General features: G+C 47.3%; 1 protein-coding gene across 2 annotated transcripts in view; it reads right to left on the bottom strand.

The window, feature by feature from the left end:
• CASTOR2 (cytosolic arginine sensor for mTORC1 subunit 2) overlaps positions 1-5536 on the bottom strand; it is a 239244-nt gene extending 233708 nt beyond the window's left edge. For both annotated transcript variants that reach the window (XR_012750522.1, XM_075336350.1), the window contains exon 1: positions 5033-5536. Coding sequence is in view for 1 of the 2 variants with exons in the window: in XM_075336350.1 (XP_075192465.1) it covers positions 5033-5145 (113 nt within the window). In the remaining variant the exon portion in view is untranslated. The remainder of the gene's footprint in view (positions 1-5032) is intronic.
• Positions 5537-20225: the final 14689 nt, after the last annotated feature.

Genomic DNA, 20225 nt, shown 5'->3' with positions numbered 1-20225 from the left:
GAGATTACACAGCAAAAATCAGCTGACAGATTCCTTTTAAAGACAAATATCAGTATTAGGGGTGCTTCACACACAGCGAGCTCACTGCCGAGATCGCTGCTGAGTCACGGTTTTTGTGACGCAGCAGTGACCTCATTAGCAATCTCGCTGTGTGTGACACTGAGCAGCGATCTGGCCCCTGCTGCGAGATCGCGGCTCGTTACACACAGCCCTGGTTCGTTTTCTTCAAAGGCGCTCTCCCACTGTGACACACAGATCGCTGTGTGTGACAGCGAGAGCGCGACAAATGAAGCGAGCAGGGAGCAGGAGCTGGCGTCTGACAGCTGAGGTAAGCTTGTAACCAAGATAAACATCAGGTAACCAAGGTGGTTACCCGATATTTACCTTAGTTACCAGCCTCTGCAGCTCTCACGCTGCCTGTGCTGCCGGCTCCGGCTCTCTGCACATGTAGCTGCTGTACACATCGGGTTAATTAACCCGATGTGTACAGCAGCTAGGAGAGCAAGGAGCCAGCGCTAAGCAGTGTGCGCGGCTCCCTGCTCTCTGCACATGTAGCTGCATTACACATCGGGTTAATTAACCCGATGTGTACTGTAGCTAGGAGAGCAAGGAGCCAGCGCTCAGTGTGCGCGGCTCCCTGCTCCCTGCACACACAGCTAAGCGGTGTGCGCTGGTAACTAATGTAAACATCGGGTAACCATACCCGATGTTTACCTTAGTTACCAGTCTCCGCAGCTTCCAGACGGCGGCTCCGTGCAAGCACAGCGTCGCTTGCACGTCGCTGCTGGCTGGGGGCTGTTCACTGGTCGCTGGTGAGATCTGCCTGTTTGACAGCTCACCAGCGACCATGTAGCGACGCAGCCGCGATCCTGACCAGGTCAGATCGCTGGTCGGATCGCTGCTGCATCGCTAAGTGTGAAGGTACCCTTACTCCCAATGGAACTTTGAGACAGACTTAGTTTTAACTGTAAACCAAAAATAAAAAGCAGCATGGTGGCTCAGTGGTGAGCACTGTTGCTTTGGAGTCATGGGAAGAGATGAATCGACGCGTGGATGTTAAGGTTCGGCCGAAATTTAGTTAAAAATGTGTTTGGGAATCTGGGGACTTGAATTTTCGGGCTGGACTCAAGTAGCGAGTATAATGGAAGTCAATGATAGGGCAGTTTGGCTCTCCACCCACATACTGCCAGCCATATGCAGAGCATTTCTAGGAAGGGAAGGGTTTTGTTTTTTTTTTTTTTTTACACACACAGCATCCGAAAATACAGTTTTTACCCCTAGTGAGAGCCATTCAGAGACTGCAATCGGGTCTCACTAGGCTGACCAACGAGCATACCAGAGCACCCCAATGCTTGATTGAGTGGATAGTATACAAACAGCACCTGAACTAGGGCACTGACTTTTTTTTTAATTATTATTATTATTATTATTATTATTAAAAAAAAAAAAACGTGTTTGGGTTTGAGCCCCGGAAACCCAGTGTTCGGTATAAACCCCGAACTTTACAGGTCGAGTTAATTAATTTCTAGTCCTGGGTTCAAATCCAAGGACGATATCTGGAATTGTTGGTGCTATAAGTAGGCTAAATAATGATAATAATAGAAGGCCCCAAAAACATTAGATGGCTGATTGTTTCGCCGACGGCCCTACACACTCAGCAGAGCACTCTTGTGCTGGTGGCTTATCACTGGGAGAACAATACCCAATTGGACCCTATCGACATCTCCCAGCGCCTCCATACACATTAGATTGTCGGCCAAACCCATCGATATCAGCAAGTTCAGCCTACATTAGTCATTGCGTAGGGCTTTAAGAAGGTCACGGTCCTTGCAACAGTTGCAGGTGACATTTGCCATATATATTAGGAAGTTGATACATGTTGGGAACCTGCTTATACCAGACCATAAGGAGGTGTGTGAATTTTGGTTATGTTGTATAGCACTGTACGACCCAATAGATTTTCTGCAGGTCTACAAAAATCACTAACTTCTGATGTTTGCATAAAAATAAGAGTAAACAACATTTCCCGAAGTCAGTATTGACAATATAATCTGTCCCTTTTTTCCACAATTGGCAAGTGCCACACTTATTCTCTTGTCTATTGAGTGTCAGAGAATGTAGAGCACCACCGGTTATGGTGACTCCCAGGGCTGTGGAGTCGGTAAGCCAAACCTTCGACTCCGACTCCGACTCCTCAAATTCTCTTGCACCGACTCCGACTCCGGCTCCGGCTCCGACTCCGACTCCGGCTCCGACTCCTACATATATTGCTTATAGTTAGGTGAAAAATTTATTGTAGTACATGAATATGTGTATGTGAACATTAGACATTTAATAATTTTTATGATACAATAATCAAGATATTTGGATAGAACATAAAATATATTTATTGGATACAACTTTAGAACACAAAAAACTGTAATAAATTGTAAATATGTAATACACTATGTAATATACAGTAGATTACATATATATCTTGTGTGTGTATATACACTGTGTATATATATATAATATTACATATTTACAATTTATTAGTTTTTTGTGTTCTAAAGTTGTATCCAATAAATATTTTATGTTCTATCCAAATATCTTGATTATTGTATCATAAAAACAATTAAATGTCTGATGTTCACATTATACTACAATAAATTTTTCACTTAAATATAAGCATTATACTAAATGTTATTATTTAGTAAAATATTCAGCACATTCTGCATTGCACTCCTGTCCCCAATTTATTATATATTTTAGGAGTCGGAGTCGGTGCATTTTATACCGACTCCAACTCCGACTCCGACTCCACCAAAATGAGCTCCGACTCCGACTCCACGACTCCGACTCCACAGCCCTGGTGACTCCTAGTAACCCCAGAAGCCTCACAAACCTATACATGAGGAAGGGGCTTAACTTCTGGACTATAATAAGTCAAGTGTGCCTCAAACCTAAGTTTATGACATAAAGAACTAAGTAATGGTGAAGAAAGAGATGTGGTTATATCGACGCTACTTGACAGAGGGTCAGACAATGCGGTCTGAATCAGATATGTGGCTGTGATCCTGAGGAAGGAGTCGGCGGCTTCGAAACGCATAGATTCAATTAACCACTGCTTTATGGAATACCACATTGTCTGAACCTGTCAAGCAGCGCAGATTTAACCACATCTTATCCTTCACCATTGCTTGTCGGATCATGGAGTTCGAGGTTCTGCAGCAGATGATTGATAGCCCTATATGTGCTTTTATTCAGCTCCAAGGTGAGCACGCAACTGGTTTTATCTGCCGTTTTCTCTTTATGTCAAGCCGAAAGAAACAGCGTATCTTTACTGGGGTCCTGCCAGTGGAGCTAGGTTACATGCTGCTATTATAGCTTGTTTCCAATCTGCTACATGAACCATTTTTCACTTCTTGTTGAACATTTTCCATAGGAGTGAGAAAGGGGGTGTGTTCCCTCCGAATATTTCCTGTGAGACCGTGTAAGACTCGGCATACTAGCTGCCTTTTATCATCACTGCTTTTTGGTCCATTCAATAAAAAAAATCAGCACTATGTCCGAAAAAGACTACAATGGTACACTCAGCCGCTGACCATGGAAGGTGCTTACCACTGATGCTTATTGTATATATATTTGGTATCAAATAAGGGGTCTACACAGCACAGTGCCCATTATCATGGACCACTCCATTCCCGCAGTATTTAGTTATTGAGTAGACTATCCTTTTATACTCCACACATTCCTTAATTCCGCTGCTGCAAGAATAATGCAAATTTGCCAACAACAAGGCCCAGAAAGCTTAAAAAGGGGGGGTTCTCTGAACTCCCCAACACCTTGTATCACATCCATGGAAAATGCCAGGCCTCGGTCACAAACAGAGCTTGTCTTTGTGTCAAGTATTGAAGAAACATTTACTTTTTCCGCTCCTTGTAAACATCCATTTCATCAAACATGCAACCGAGGTAAATGGCAGCATTAAAATAAAAGGAACAGTCAAAATATGTCATCCCCCGCCCGACATGTCTTGGGGTTATATGCTCATTATCATAAACAACCTATAGAAGTATAATTATAATTGATCCAGGAAACCTGGGGGGGAAAGGGGGGCATAGACATAGCTTTAGTAGCTATTATGGAATAATGCAATTAACCCTGTCATTCCCCCACAGGGAAACTGCAGGCCATGGTACCCCTCATTTTCAAACATTGGATTGTAACAGTTGCATCCCCCCACAGCAGAGGGAAAGAAAGTAAACAAGGGTCTGGAATAAATTACTTTGCAAACAATGGCAGAGCTCGACCACTGGGGAGACAAAAGCTTCAAGTAATATCTGTGCACATTTGTGAGAGCTCTACATAGGCTGCCACTCCCCCTTATCAAAAAACAAGCCATTGTTTCAGATGGACCATTGATCCTATAGGCAAACTTTAGCTATGTGTTTGTCTAAGTTTGCTACACCCTGCAGAACAATGGGCACAAGGTGTTATCCTAAAATCTAGCACAATGGGCTCCTGGAGAAGACAGGAATGGTCATCAGGCCTCAAAAACAACCTTTACTGCAACATGGAGCACAGAAAAAAACAAAAAGGAAGGACAACCTGCACATAAAGCAAACCCCCCACCCTGGGGTGACAGATCCACATCTGGGGGGATCCAGGGGGGGGAGGATGTGGTATGGTTTAACCAGATTCCAGCCATGTATTGGAGGGTATATGGAAATAACTAGTGTCTGGCCAATCGGATCCGCGGTCCCCACCATGTACACATACATATACATACATATATATATATATATATATATATATATATATATATATATATATATATATATATATATATATATATTAGACCTTTGTTTTCTAGGCTAAATCCACACCTGTTCCATTCATTCACTGCCTCCAGTGACAGCACAGTCATCCTGTGGGATCCCAGCAATTCAATGGCATGAAGTTGTTTTTCTCTGGGCTTTGTGCATCCACTGCCAGCCAGTGAGAAGTGCCCCAGTTGTGCCCCCTTTGCAGTGCCCAGGTGGCCACTTACCTGGTCTTGGAGGACAGAAAGGCAAGTTTGATTAATCCATAGGTAAACAGCTGGATGTTCTCCTTGGCTATGCTGGCTACTTTTAGCCTGTGCTCTAGGATATGCAGTTCCATCTTTTTCTTCTTCTCATTTGTAGATCATCTAGAGGGAATACTGTTGTTGCCTTTTGTGTCGATTGCAGACCTTTCTCCTTTTTTCTTTCCTTCCAGTGCAGCTGATAGGGGAAAGTAAGGAAGGGCCGGTAAATGGAAGGAGAGGGGGATCTCAGGGAGAGGGGAAACTGAGACGCTGAATGAGTTCAGGAAGACTCGCACAGCGGCGGCTCCAGAGTGCAAAAAGCAGCTGGTGCTACACTGTAACAAACAACTTGCCACTCAAGCCGCTCCGCACTGCGCAGGCGTGCCGGCCCCGAGGCATGACGGGAGGTGTAGTCCTGCGCCGCTGAGGAGAAAGACGCTGAGTTGTTTGTGTCTTGAGCTCGCTCTATGTCGTCTTATTGTGACGTGAAGTCGTGGACTTCTAGAGACAGCACGGCGGACAGGGCATGTGGCAGCATATTCGGGCCTGCCATGGCTTGTGTGTGGTGCGGTCGTGACTCTGCGACTTGTTTTGATTGAATGACGCCGCATTTAAAGAGACAGTGTGGTATACAGTCTATTGTTCCCTGATATCAGGCGTGGGGGGCTGAGCACTCACTTCAGTGGAGTTTAGGAAACTCCCCCATGGACAGTCTTCTCATATTACTGACAAGCCCTGACAGAGGTGGACGATAGCTAAAAACTAGGTCAGCTATACCCCCATAGTAACCAATCACAACGCAGCTTCGTTTTTTAGGGCTGTTTATAAAATGAAAGCTGACCTTTAATTGGTTGTTATGGCCAGCAGACATTTTTTACTTGCCCTTAAAGGGAACCTGTCAGGTCCAATATGTGTGCTGCCCCCACGTCAGTAGCAGCCGGGCTGCTCGGATCCGCAGTGGCTCGAGGGATTTACGGACCCAGGGGTCGCGCGAACACTTAAATAAAAAAAAAAGGGGAACGTATTTGTACGGGGATTGCTGTAGATACTTTGTGACGCCACCCACGGTGTGTGGTAAGATATGGTACCACCGCTGCTGTTGGGGAGCACCCGGGGAGAGATGGGATAGCAGCTGGATGTGAACCCCTCCGTGGGTAGGGATGGATGCCCCGGGGCTCAGTGTCCAGAACACGGGGAGTGATGCAGGCCGGAGGTGACGCGCCGGGCAGGACCGGGGAATGTTGGTGTACTCCCTGTAGAAGAATTACACACAAGTCCGTTGGTAAACCAAGGTGTCAGTGGCCGGCTTCCGCGTCCGGGTGTACTCGGGGCCCACACCCGGCTGGTGTACCGATGTCCCTTCCTCCGGCACTCTGTAATTTTCCTCACTTTTGGACGACTCCGTCTGGAACGGGGAAGTCCACTCCCGGTTTATTTTGGTTGGGAGATGTGCCCGCGAAAACTGACCATTGGGATTTCAGTGGGTGTATGCGGATACCCTATCCCCCGCGGTGGGCTGCCGTTTCGCTCTATCTGGGCTAAACTTCTGGAGCTAGGCCTGAAACCTGCTCCCGGCCTGGTGACTTAGAGAAGGGGCTTGCAACCGTCTTCTAACTAGGGTCCAGGTACCCCGCCTGTGCACAGTTTCCGGACCGGATCTCCGCTGTCAGTACCGGCAGGCTCCAACCCTGTCCCGGTCCACTCTGGATCTCCCTCAACCGTATTCCCGTCGCCTTTGAACATGGTCCACTGCTTGCCCCCTAGCCAGCAGACCAGGGCCACTACCCTGTCTACTCTCCACTAGGCTCAGCTTTCCACTGACAGTCTGTCACTGTCACTCCTCTCCACTTGACCTTCAACTTCAAACTCCAAACTTAGACTAACTTGTTCCCACCCTCGGATCCTCAAGACCCCTAGGTGGGCGCTCCCAATCCGCCTGGTCCTGCCCACTGGTGTGCCGTTGTTACCCTGGGGGGGGTGACTAGGATTTTGTGGCTGATGGAACCATGTGTGGGAAGGTGTTATGTAGGGTGTAATGTACCTCTGTGACCACCTGGCGGCGCCAGAGCCACGAGCAGTTAGATATCTCTAATCCATGCCTAACTGTCCCTGTGTACACTAGAATAGATAAAGAGATCTTTAGAAAAAGTATTTCCAAAAATCCTCTATCATATGCTAATGAGCGCAGGGACTAGTCACCTAGGCGTTGGTTCCTCTGGCTAGTCGGCCCCATTAGTATGTAAGTATGTCCCTGTGGGTGTGCTGACATGCTAATGAATGTGCAGTGTCAGAGCATGATCTCACTCACCTCTCTGCTGCCATCACTGCCCGACGCTGGATTTCGGCTCAGTGCGCATGACCCTGGAGTTCCGGTCATGCGCACTGTAAAGCCGGGTGTACGCGTCCTGGCTTCAAATTGAAGTAGTGCGCATGACTGATATTCCAGGGTCATGCGCACTGAGCCGAAATCCAGTGATGGCAGCAGAAAAGTGTCTGAGATCATCCTCTGACGCTGCACATTCATTAGCATGTTAGCACACCCACAGAGACGCACTAACATGGTAATGAGGGGTGACTAATGGCCAGGGGACTAGTCCCTGCGCTCATTAGCATATCGTAAAAGATCTTTTTAAATACTTTTTCTAAAGATCTCTTTACAGTCATATGAAAAAGTTTGGGCACCCCTATTAATGTTAATCTTTTTTCTTTATAACAATTTGGGTTTTTGCAACAGCTATTTCAGTTTCATATATCTAATAACTGATGGACTGAGTAATATTTCTGGATTGAAATGAAGTTTAGTGTACAAACAGAAAATGTGCAATCCGCATTTAAACAAAATATGACCGGTGCAAAAGTATGGGCACCTCAACATAAAAGTGACATTATTATTTTGTAGATCCTCCTTTTGCAAAAATAACAGCCTCTAGTCACTTCCTGTAGCTTTTAATGAGTTCCTGGGTCCTGGATGAAGGTATATTTGGCCATTCCTGTTTACAAAACAATTCCAGTTCAGTTAAGTTTGATGGTCGCCGAGCATGGACAGCAAGCTTCAAATCATCCCACAGATTTTCAATGATATTCAGGTCTGGGACTGGGATGGCCATTCCAGAACATTGTAATTGTTCCTCTGCATGAATGCCTGAGTAGATTTGGAGCGGTGTTTTGGATCATTGTCTTGCTGAAATATCCATCCCCTGCGTAACTTCAACTTCGTCACTGATTCTTGCACATTATTGACAAGAATCTGCTGATATTGAGTTGAATCCATGCGACCCTCAACTTTAACAAGATTCCCGGTGCCGATATTGGCCACACAGCCCCAAAGCATGATGGAACCTCCACCAAATTTTACTGTGGGTAGCAAGTGCTTTTCTTGGAATGCCGTGTTTTTTTTGCCTCCATGCATAACGCCTTTTTGTATGACCAAAGAACTCAATCTTTGTTCCATCAGTCCACGGGACCTTCTTCCAAAATGTAACTGGCTTGTCCAAATGTGCTTTTGCATACCTCAGGCGACTCTGTTTGTGGGGCGCTTGCAGAAACGGCTTCTTTTGCATCACTCTCCCATACAGCTTCTCTTTGTGCAACGTGCGCTGTATTGGTGACCGATGCACATTGACACCATCTGCAGCAAGATGAAGCTGCAGGTCTTTGGAGGTGGTCTGTGGATTGTCCTTGACTGTTCTCACCATTCTTCTTCTCTGCCTTTCTGATATTTTTCTTGGCCTGCCACTTCTGGGCTTAACAAGAACTGTACCTGTGTTCTTCCATTTCCTTACTATGTTCCTCACAATGGAAACTGACAGTTTAAATCTCTGAGACAACTTTTTGTATCCTTCCCCTGAACAACTATGTTGATGAATCTTTGTTTTCAGATCATTTGAGAGTTGTTTTGAGGAGCCCATGATGCCACTCTTCAAAGGAGATTCAAATAGGAGAACAACTTGCAAGTGGCCACCTTAAATACCTTTTCTCATGATTGGATACACCTGCTTATGAAGTTCAAAGCTCAATGAGGTTACAAAACCAATTTAGTGCTTCAGTAAGTCAGTAAAAAGTAGTTAGGAGTGTTCAAATCAAGAAATTGATAAGGGTGCCCATACTTTTGCACCGGTCAAATTTTGTTTAAATGCGGATTGCACATTTTCTGTTAGTACAATAAACCTCATTTCAATCCAGAAATATTACTCAGTCCATCAGTTATTAGATATATGAAACTGAAATAGCTGTTGCAAAAACCCAAATTGTTAGAAAGAAAAAAGGTTAACATTAATAGGGGTGCCCAAACTTTTTCATATGACTGTATCTATGCTAGTGTATACAGGGACGGTTAGGCAGGGATTAGCAATATGCACCCAGAACTGCTCGTGGTTCTGGGTGCATATTGCAGCTGACAGGTTCCCTTTAACCCTCACCTGGTGAGGTGGGGTTTGCAACACCCCAGGGAAATTTTGTTCAGCTGGCATTAATTGGAAAATGCTGGTATGAATCATCAATGTATTACATTTTCTGATACTTATGGGTGTCAGAAATTTGGTATACTCATGTGTAATCAATCGCCAATAAGAAAACGATTAAAACAAACGTGATCTTTGCATTTTCTGTAAAAATTAGAGATTTCTAAACACTGGGGTATAGGAAGCCCCCCAGTTGCGTGACAAAAAACCCACCTCACCAGTTGAGGGTTAAAGAGATTATCTGTTGCTCAACCCTTCTCATTCCCCATGTTTGCCCCATTAAAATAAAAAAATCTTATACACCACGCCACTGGTGTCGTTGTTCCATTAATGTCAGCACTCGCTCTCCGGGGGCTAACATGAGGTTGTGCGTCACGTGAATGCCGCGCCCAATCAGCGCTGGCTTCACTGTCTCCACCTTCGGATGAATAAGTAAGAGGAACACAGTTGTGGCTGCCACTCCTTGTTGATTACTTATACGTCTGAAGGCGGGGACAGTGAAGTCAGCGCTTGATTCGCGTGATGCATCGACCTCACATGAGCCCCCGGAGAGCGAGTGCTGACACCTCTGGAATGACGCCGGCAGCGGAGGGGACTATGAGGCCTCACTCCCACTTGGGTTTAATACAGACGAGGGCAACCGATAAAACATCAGATCTCACTTGCACCAATGTAAAACAATGAAGTGGTGCAGATCTGAGATTTTTTTCCCTATACCGAATCAGCATCAGAAAAAATATTGCATCATGCTGCGTATGGCAATGTATGTCAGATCACACACACCCATACAAGTCTATGGGTATGTGTGACACCTCGGACTGCACTGATTACATCTGTGTGCAGTCCGATACACACAGAGACTTGCAATGGAGAAGGTGGAGAGATTAATCTCATCTCACCTGTGCTCCGATTTTCAAATGCGAGAGAATAAGATCACAGTGAATGATACTCGCAGCAGAGGCTAAAGGCCCAGTCACACTAAACAACTTACCAGCGATCCCAACAACGATACAACCTGATAGGGATCGCTGGTAAGTTGCTAGGAGGTCGCTGGTGAGATGTCACACTAAGCAACGCTCCAGCAATCCCACCAACCTGACCTGGCAGGAATCGCTGGAGCGTCGCTACATGTGGAAGCATGCTGCGCTTGGTAACTAAGGTAAATATCGGGTAACCAACCCGATATTTACCTTGGTTACCAGCGCACACCGCTTAGCGCTGGCTCCCTGCACACCTAGCCACAGTACACATCGGGTTAATTACCCGATGTGTACTCTGCTACGTGTGCAGGCAGCAGGGGGCCAGCTTCTGCGGACAGCTGACACTGACAGCTGGGAGCGGCGGACGCTGGTAACGAAGGTAAATATCGGGTAACCAAGGAAAGGGCTTCTTGGTTACCCGATATTTACATTGGTTACCAGCGTCCGCAGAAGCCGGCTCCTGCTGCCTGCACATTTAGTTGTTGCTCTGTCGCTGTCACACACAGCGATGTGTGCTTCACAGCGGGAGAGCAACATCTAAATAATGGTCCAGGACATTCAGCAACAACCAGCGACCTCACAGCAGGGGCCAGGTTGTTGCTGGATGTCACACTAAGCAACATCGCTAGCAAGTCGTGCCTCAGCAGCGATGTTGCTAGCGATGTTGCTTAGTGTGACGGTACCTTAAGCCAAGTGTCATTACCATATTGCATTGGATGCCATACGTTAATGAGAGCAAAGTATTCGCTTTTTTATTTGAGCAAGGCCAAACATGGGGAATGAGAAGGGGAGTGTCAAAGTAGGACAACCCCTTTAAAGGGATTGTCGGCTGCTTTATTGCCTCCCTTCAGCTTTCCTAACAGCTGCAGATGAGCATATTTGTGATTGTGTCTTATTTTTACATACAAAGTAGCAAGACCTGTAAAAAACACAAGGGAATTCCTGAGGCAGGTAAAAGCCCCTAACATACAGGTCAGATAACAGAAATAATTTACCAAAGGAGGTCCATGAGCCAATAGCCACCTAAGTAGGGTCAAAAAATTAAGTCATGGGGTGTCAAGAGAAATGCCCAAACCCTACGCGTGTCGCTCTCATCACAAGCGCTTCATCAGGGGAAGATGGTGATGGTGGTTTTTTACTGGTCTTGCTACTTTGTATTTGCCAATATATACTACTATTATACTGCCATTACATGTATTTGTGTGCCTTGCATCTGCACTTTACTGCTTGGTTCATGGGACAGGTGTCCTGGTGTTTTTAATGGTGTTTTTTTGCACTGATATTTCTATAATAAATATTTTGCTTATTTCTATACTACCTGGTGAGTTGAGTGCTCTATGCCTACTTCTTCCTCTTCCCATGACAGTTTGCTAGTAGGTGTGCACCCTCACCTCTCTTTAACATTTTATTACTGATTCAGCTGTGCAGCCCTGTCCCCCCCTTGTTTGTCCTTATTTTTACATACTTCTAAGCTGCCATCTCGTTGCCTGTTGTGCAGGAGAGGTATCCAAGCAGTTTCCCCCTGGTTCTCTAGAACCGATCATTAAAATAGCATCTCATTCAGCAAACATGGAATGGCAATTTGGATCCCAACCCTTTATGAGTTTCATTGTGTGCCTCCACGTGTTATTGAATCAAAGATATCATTGCATCAACTTGGTCATTGCACGTATTGCCTTGGAATTGGAGACATGCATTAAAGGCAATCTGTCAGCTAGGTTTTGTTAGCTCATCTGAGAGCAGCATAATGTAGGCAAAGAAACCCTGAATCCAAAGATTGTATCACTTAGGTTATTGTGTGCAGCCATTCTGACTAGGGATAAGCAAACCCAAAATGTAAAGCTCGGGGTTTGTTCCAAACACCGGGTGTCCGTATCTCCGACTTTAAAGGTGGTGTCACACACAGCGACAACGACGTCGCTGCTACGTCACCATTTTCTGTGACGTTGCAGCGACGTCCCGTCGCTGTCGCTGTGTGTGACATCCAGCAACGAGCTGGCCCCTGCTGTGAGGTCGCCGCTCGTTGCTGAATGTCCAGCTTCATTTTTTGGTCGTCGCTCTCCCGCTGTGACGCACAGATCGCTGTGTGTGACAGCGAGAGAGCGATGAAATGAAGCGAGCAGGGAGCAGGAGCCGGCATCTGGCAGCTGCGGTAACCTGTAACCAAGGTAAACATCGGGTAACCAAGGTGGTTACCTGATATTTACCTTCGTTACCAGCCTCCGCCGCTCTCACGCTGCCAGCGCCGGCTCCTGCTCCCTGCACATGTAGCTGCAGTACACATCGTGTAATTAACCCGATGTGTACTGTAGCTAGGAGAGCAAGGAGCCAGCGCTAAGCAGTGTGCGCGGCTCCCTGCTGTCTGCACATGTAGCTGCAGTACACATCGTGTAATTAACCCGATGTGTACTGTAGCTAGGAGAGCAGGGAGCCAGCGCTCAGTGTGCGCGGCTCCCTGCTCTCTGCACATGTTGCAGCACAGCGACGCGTGTTGTTATGATCGCTGCTTTGGCTGCTGTGTTTGACAGCTAAGCAGCGATCATAACAGCGACTTACAAGGTCGCTGCTACGTCACAGAAAATGGTGACGTAACAGCGATGTCGTTGTCGCTGTCGTTTAGTGTGACCCCAGATTAACACAGCCATTTCACTGTATGTTCAGTTCGGTTTTGTAATCTGAATAAAGCTTGTTGAAAGGCTGCAGAGCAGCCTATCAGCAAGCTTTTACTCTGTGGGCATTTCCGGAAAATTGCAGCCATGCCAAGTATTGGCATGGCTGTGATTGGCCGGCGCATCACGTGATTCGGCCTGTATAAAGGCCAGATCACAGGGCAAGCTGCCATTTTGATGTGAATAGTGCAGGGATAGGATGTTGTTGGAGTAAAGAACAGTGTTAGGTTTTAGTGAGCATATTTAACTACAGCAGGTCCTCTTAGGCCCATCAAACAACTTGGAAATGAACAGTTTCTTTTACCTGAATCTCCCAAATAGCTGTGAGTATACTGTATCACCTTTCTTGTTGGCTGAATATCTGAAAACAATTTGTACTTTGCCACTATGCAGCAATTTATCTCGCCTGAATCTCCCAAAAAGCTCTGTGTGTATACTGTGCTGCATTTTTTATGGGCTGAATTTCTGGAAATTAATTTCACTGCAGCAGACTTTGTGGCCCATCCAACAATTTGTAATTGGCCACTGTGCAGCAGTTTCTCTTGCCTGAATCTCCCAAAAAGCTCTGTGTGTATATGTGCCCATTTTTGTGGACAGAATCTCTGGAAAAAAAAAAATTCACTACAGTAGCAAGCATTTGTTTCCAATCTAACAAGCAGTAATTGGTCTTTGTGCAGCAGTTTCTGTGGCCTGAATCTCCCAAAAAGTTGTGTTGGACGGCCTGAATCTCATAAAAAAAATGTAATTTACCTGCACAAAGCTGTGTTTGAGTACTCATAAAAAGGGTCTGTGTAAGTATTGTTCAAAAATGGAAAAACAGGCACTTTAAAGGAGTTGTCCGACATTAGCTTAACAAAAATTTTTGAGTTTATCTGCGCTGTATTGTCATATAAATCACACCTACATTGTTATTTTTTGTTTTCTAACTTTTGTTCCTCTTGAATTATCCCTTTATTCTCTGCAGCTCTTGTTTACATTCAGATCCAGCAAACATGACCACTTCCTGTGTAAAAACCTCAGTCAGAGCTGTCACCACCCACCCCAGTGTCCAGCCCCACCCCAGTGTCCAGCCCCACCCTCTGCCCGCCCCCTGCGCACACATTCCATGTCAGTATTCTTCCCCAGCACCTGACTTGGTATCACTACAGCATTGCAAATAACAGCCCCACATCGGGCTCTGCACCGCACACGCACACATATGGCTCTGTACCGCACACGCACACATATGGCTCTGTACCGCACACGCACACATATGGCTCTGTACCGCACACGCACACACATGGCTCTGCACACGCACACGCACACATATGGCTCTGCACCGCACCCGCACACATATGGCTCTGCACCGCACACATATGGCTCTGTACCACACACGCACACGTATGGCTCTGTACCGCACACGCACACACATGGCTCTGCACACGCACATGCACACATATGGCTCTGCACCGCACCTGCACACATATGGCTCTGCACCGCACACATATGGCTCTGTACCGCACACGCACACATATGGCTCTGCACCGCACACGCACACATATGGCTCTGCACCGCACACGCACACATATGGCTCTGCACCGCACCCGTACACATATGGCTCTGCACCGCACACATATGGCTCTGCACCTCACACGCACACATATGGCTCTGCACACGCACACATATGGCTCTGCAACCCCCCCATCCCCATCTTCATCCCCATAGGGAACACATGTGGAGTACATACTCACCTGTCCTCGGTCCCCGCCGCTCCTGCACGTTCGTGCACTGTCTGTGCTGTCTTCAGCACAGTAGTGACGTCACCACTGTGCTGAAGAGAGCACAGACAGCGGGAGGGACAGTGATGAGAAGCAGCGCTGCGCTGCTTCTCATCAGCACTTTCAAATGTACCGGCATCGGTGATCTGTGATGCCGGTACATTTGAATGTGTGATCCTGAGCAGGGGGCCCGGTGCTGGAGCTGACACCACGGCAGCTGCCGCCAGGCCCCGCCCCCAGGTCACAGACCCCACAGCAGTGCAGGGGGAGGTTACTGGAGGTACGGGGGAATGTGTGGAAGGGTGCAGGGAAGGGGGCGGGGACTCCTCGCACTGTACAGCCCAGCAGGGAGGCGACATGCTGTTCCACATTTGCATGTCAACATGGACCTGCCCATGTTGACATGAAATGAAATGACCGGGAGCAGCAAAATCGCGGCAGGAGCGGTCACATGACCGCTCTGAGCCGGGGGAGAGGGGCTGACAGCAGGGCAGGCAAGTGGTCTCTATCTACTTACCTGCCGCAATGTAGCCCAATAGGGAAATAAAAAAAAAAAATGTCAAAGAAGCCGGATAACCCCTTTAATAATCTACCCTATTTAGGTGGCCATATAATGAGGAGAACATCAAATAGGGGATGTGGCCATGGTGGTGGTGCTGCTTTAGGGCGAGGATGTGGTAGATCTGTGCCTTCTACATGCCAAAATAAAAACACTTTCTTCTGTTGTATGCAGGCCACAGGCTATCTATTGTCATGCCCAGACACCACCACATGAATGTCAAGGCCAGAAGATGTTGAGGTGGTTTTATATTTTATGGCCAACAGTTCCTTGTCGTTGTCTTCCAGGAGATCCACAGCTGAAAATGCATAGTTGGCACCTGAGGTTCATGGTCATCTTTCTTCCACCTCACCAACTTCAATAACCGGCAAGCAGTGTGTGCTACAAATCATGTAGCAGTCACATGACCTGCTGGCTGGGGTCCCGTGGCCCATCCACCTAGCCATGGCCCAGAGGTGGAAGAGACTACCGAGGCCCAACCACTTATTATGTTGGAGGATGAGTCAAGTGGGAGGGCTAGTGAACACGGTCAGCAGACCACCACAGCACATCTCAGAGGATGACAAAACACTGGTGCCAACTGCTACAATATTCTGCAATGTGCAGACGAGGAGTGCAGGATGAGGAGTGCATGGAAGATGATGAGATGAATGATGAGGTGCTAGGCCCCACTTGGAGAGAAGGCCATGCTATTGATGTGAACAGTTTTGAGGAAGAGGAGGTGCTCACGTAGACCAAACTGCACGACAGCAAAAGAGGGAGCAGGGGCAAAAGTCCAGCAGCCCATAGTATGTCAGCTGTTACAGGCCACCACGCCATGGAAAAGCTCACTCCTAAGTCAGCTCAAAAGAGCTGCTAGGGTGACATTTATACCGGGAATGTTCTGGTGACAAGAGACTGGTGCTTTGCACGCTGTGCTGTCAGATTCTGAAGCGAGGCAAAAATCTTCTGAACCTGAGCACCACCTGCATGATGTATCATCTGATGTCCAAGCACGAGTTTCTGCTGCGGTGTCAGCCTCTTCCGGTGCTCATGATCTTCAGCGCCACCTGCCTCCATGTAATCACATGTTGTGCCAGCAACACCTCCACCATCATCACCTACATCTTCCCACTGTCCTATTGAAGTAATCAGCTCTCCAACCCCCAAACCATCAGTAAAAAAAAGGAAATACCTCCCTACACACCCACGAGCCCAGGCCCTGAATGACAGCATTTCAAATTTGCTTGCCTTTGAAATGCCATTCCAGCTGATGTAGATCAACGGTTTTAAATAAAACTGATGTTGGTAGCTGTTCTGTAGTGCGTGGTTCCCAGCCACCACTACTTTTCCAGGTGTTCCATCCCTAACCTGCACAAACCTGTTGCGGACCAAATCCATTGTGCACTGCGCAATGCTATCATTGGAAAGGTCCACATAACCTCAGATACATGGATCAGTAAATATGGGCAGGGACGTTATATCTCCTAATTGCCCCCCTGGGTAAATGTAGCGGTGGCTGTGCCAGAGACGGAAAGCGTTTGAGTGCATATCTTACCACCGACTAGGATTGCTGGACGCATCTGTGTCAGTATTGCCTCCTCCACCTACTCTGCTTTTTCCATCTTCTCATCCAGTCAGTGTAACAATTGTAACAATTGCACCACCAATTTGAGCACAGTCAGCGGAAAACGACAGCATGCTCCTAAACTCATCTATCGGGTACAAATCCCACACTGCGGATTAGATGTAGACCCGGATCAAACAACACACAGATAAGTGGCTGTGGCTGGTGAACCTGAAGCCCAGCCTGGTGGTGGCCGATAACTGGCAAAATCTTGTAGCAGCTCTGGGCCTAGGCAGTTTGACGCACATCTCTTGCCTGGCACATGTGCTAAATTTGGTGATGCAGAGCTTCCTTAAAAAATACCTACATATGTCAGAGGTGCTGCTGAAAGTGCAGGCAGTCGTTGCACACTTATGACCTTCTCACCCTGCTACTTCTCGCCTGTTTGCGCTACAAAGTCACTCCGACCATCCCGCTCATCGCCTCATATGCAACATACCAACAAGGTGGAACAACAGCTTGCATATACGGGAGAGACTGTGTGAGCAACAGGCAATAGTGGAGTTTCTGCTGTAGCATGCACGGCAAATTTGCAATTCAGAAGACCATCACTTGACTGCTAACAAGTGGGCCTCCATGTGGCAGCTGTGTGCCTTACTGTGCTGCTTCGAATACTCAACCAACATGGCTAGCAGTGATGACGGCATCATCAGTTACTATACTAGTTTTATTATAAGAATTCAAGAAAAGGGTTGTCCAGCACCATCCGATTTGACTTTTTAATCCACGTCAGACTTCATTTCATAAAAAATGAAAAAGTCTGACGTGGATTGAAAAGTCAAATCTGATGGTGCTGGACAACCCTTTTCCTGAATTCTGTTGGAACCACTACTCAGGAGTCGGCCTGTTGTTTGCCCGTGCACTGACCACTATTAATGGACTTGGAATGGGTGAGCTGTATCCCCCCTCTTTTTCCTTCTTGTAATGTGATTTTACTAGTTTTATGCCTGCTTGAAAAATGCTTGAGTCCATGATGGATGAGATGGTGATACAGGAGGAAGAGGAGCAGGAAGAACAGATAACATTGACACCTTTTTCAGGGATCTCGTTCCCACATGGCTCAGAGGTTGGGTTCCTGGCTCCATAGTGGACATGTTCCCACCTTTCCAGCCAGGGTACTGTTTAGGAGGAGGAGGACAAACCGTCTGCACAGCAGGATGGTAATGAAAGTTGCTCAAGTGCATCACTGCAGGGTAGCTGTAGGGATACAGAGGAAATGTGATTGAGGACAGGATGTTATTGCCTCTGGGCAGCCTGGCACACATGATCCAATACATGCTGTTGTGCCTGCACTATGACCGGTGATTTGCCAGGATTCTGACTAGTGCCAATTACTGGGTGGCTACCCTGCTGGTTCCATGCTACAAAGACAATGTAGAATTTCTACTTTCACCACTAGAGTGGGATTGTAAAATGCATGCATATAAGTGCATGCTGGTAGAGGCTCTTCTTATGACTTTCCCACCAGACAGCGAGGGCTTAATGGAAGTACAAGGTAGAGGAAAAGGAGAAGGAAGTGGCCAATGTAGCTGTTTTACCGGCACCACCTCGGAAAGGAATGTTATCATAGCCGCAATGTGGTACCAATTCATCAGCAGTATGCCACAACAGTCAGCAATATCATCTGCTACAGTGCGGATTAGCAGGAGGCAGCATTTATCCAACATGGTGGCAGTGTATGTGTCCACACGTCTGTCAGTGGTAACTGATGGGTCTGCACCATTTAATTTCTGGGTCCCGAAATTGGACACATGGCCTCAGCTTGCACAATACGTCTAGGAGTTAAGCTGGTGTCACACACAGCGACAACGACAACGACGTCGCTGCTACGTCACCATTTTCTGTGACGTTGCAGCGACGTCCCGTCGCTGTCGCCGTGTGTGACATCCAGCAACGACCTGGCCCCTGCTGTGAGGTCGCCGGTCGTTGCTGAATGTCCAGCTTCATTTTTTGGTCGTCACTCTCCCGCTGTGACACACACATCGCTGTGTATGACAGCGAGAGAGCGACGAAATGAAGCGAGCAGGAGCAGGCACTGGCAGCTGCGGTAAGCTGTAACCAGCGTAAACATCGGGTAACCAAGGGAAGACCTTTCCCTGGTTACCCGATGTTTACGCTGGTTACCAGCCTCCGCTCTTGCTGCCAGCGCCGGCTCCTGCACTGTGACATGTGGCTGCAGTACGCATCGGGTAATTAACCCGATGTATACTGTAGCAAGGAGAGCAAGGAGCCAGCGCTAAGCAGTGCGCGCGGCTCCCTGCTCTCTGCACTGTGACATGTAGCTGCAGCACACATCGGGTTAATTAACCCGATGTGTGCTGCAGGAGAGCAAGGAGCCAGCGCTAAGCGCGGCTCCCTGCTCTCTGAACTGTGACATGTAGCTGCAGCACACATCGGGTTAATTAACCCGATGTGTGCTGCAGGAGAGCAAGGAGCCAGCGCTAAGCGCGGCTCCCTGCTCTCTGCACTGTGACATGTAGCTGCAGCACACATCGGGTTAATTAACCCGATGTGTGCTGCAGGAGAGCAAGGAGCCAGCGCTAAGCGCGGCTCCCTGCTCTCTGAACATGTAGCACAGCGACCTTATGATCGCTGCTTCTGCTGTGTTTGACAGCTAAGCAGCGATCATAACAGCGACTTACAAGGTCGCTGTTACGTCACCGAAAATGGTGACGTAACAGCGACGTCGTTGTCGCTGTCGTTTAGTGTGAACCCAGCTTTACTGACCTTCCCTGTACAAGTGTACTGTCTGAACGTGTATTTAGCACAGCAGGGAGGTTATCACATACAGGCACATCCGCCTGTCCTCAGTTAATGTGAACATGCTAACTTTCCTTAAAATTATTAAGTTGTGGATTATACGTGCTTGTCCTTTGTCCATACCTTTGGCTGACTAGACAACTCTACCACCCGCAACCAGACATTGGTAGACTCTATTTGCCCTTCACAATGTTTTTGCGCCTCAAAAATACAGTAACCACTCTTCCCAAAATTTTGAAAACACACACAAAAAATGGTTGGATGCATCCTCTTCTGCCTCTTGGATCTACGCTTTCACATCTACCTCAACCACATCCTCCAATTGGAACTCCTCCTCCTGGTTAAATTTTTTGTTGTTTTGGGTGGGGTCATTCTAGTTTTTTA

Source organism: Anomaloglossus baeobatrachus, chromosome 2, assembly GCF_048569485.1.
Source record: "Anomaloglossus baeobatrachus isolate aAnoBae1 chromosome 2, aAnoBae1.hap1, whole genome shotgun sequence".
NCBI lineage: Eukaryota > Metazoa > Chordata > Amphibia > Anura > Aromobatidae > Anomaloglossus > Anomaloglossus baeobatrachus.
Note: the sequence above shows the minus strand (reverse complement) of the source record. Positions and strands in the feature narration are given on the sequence as shown.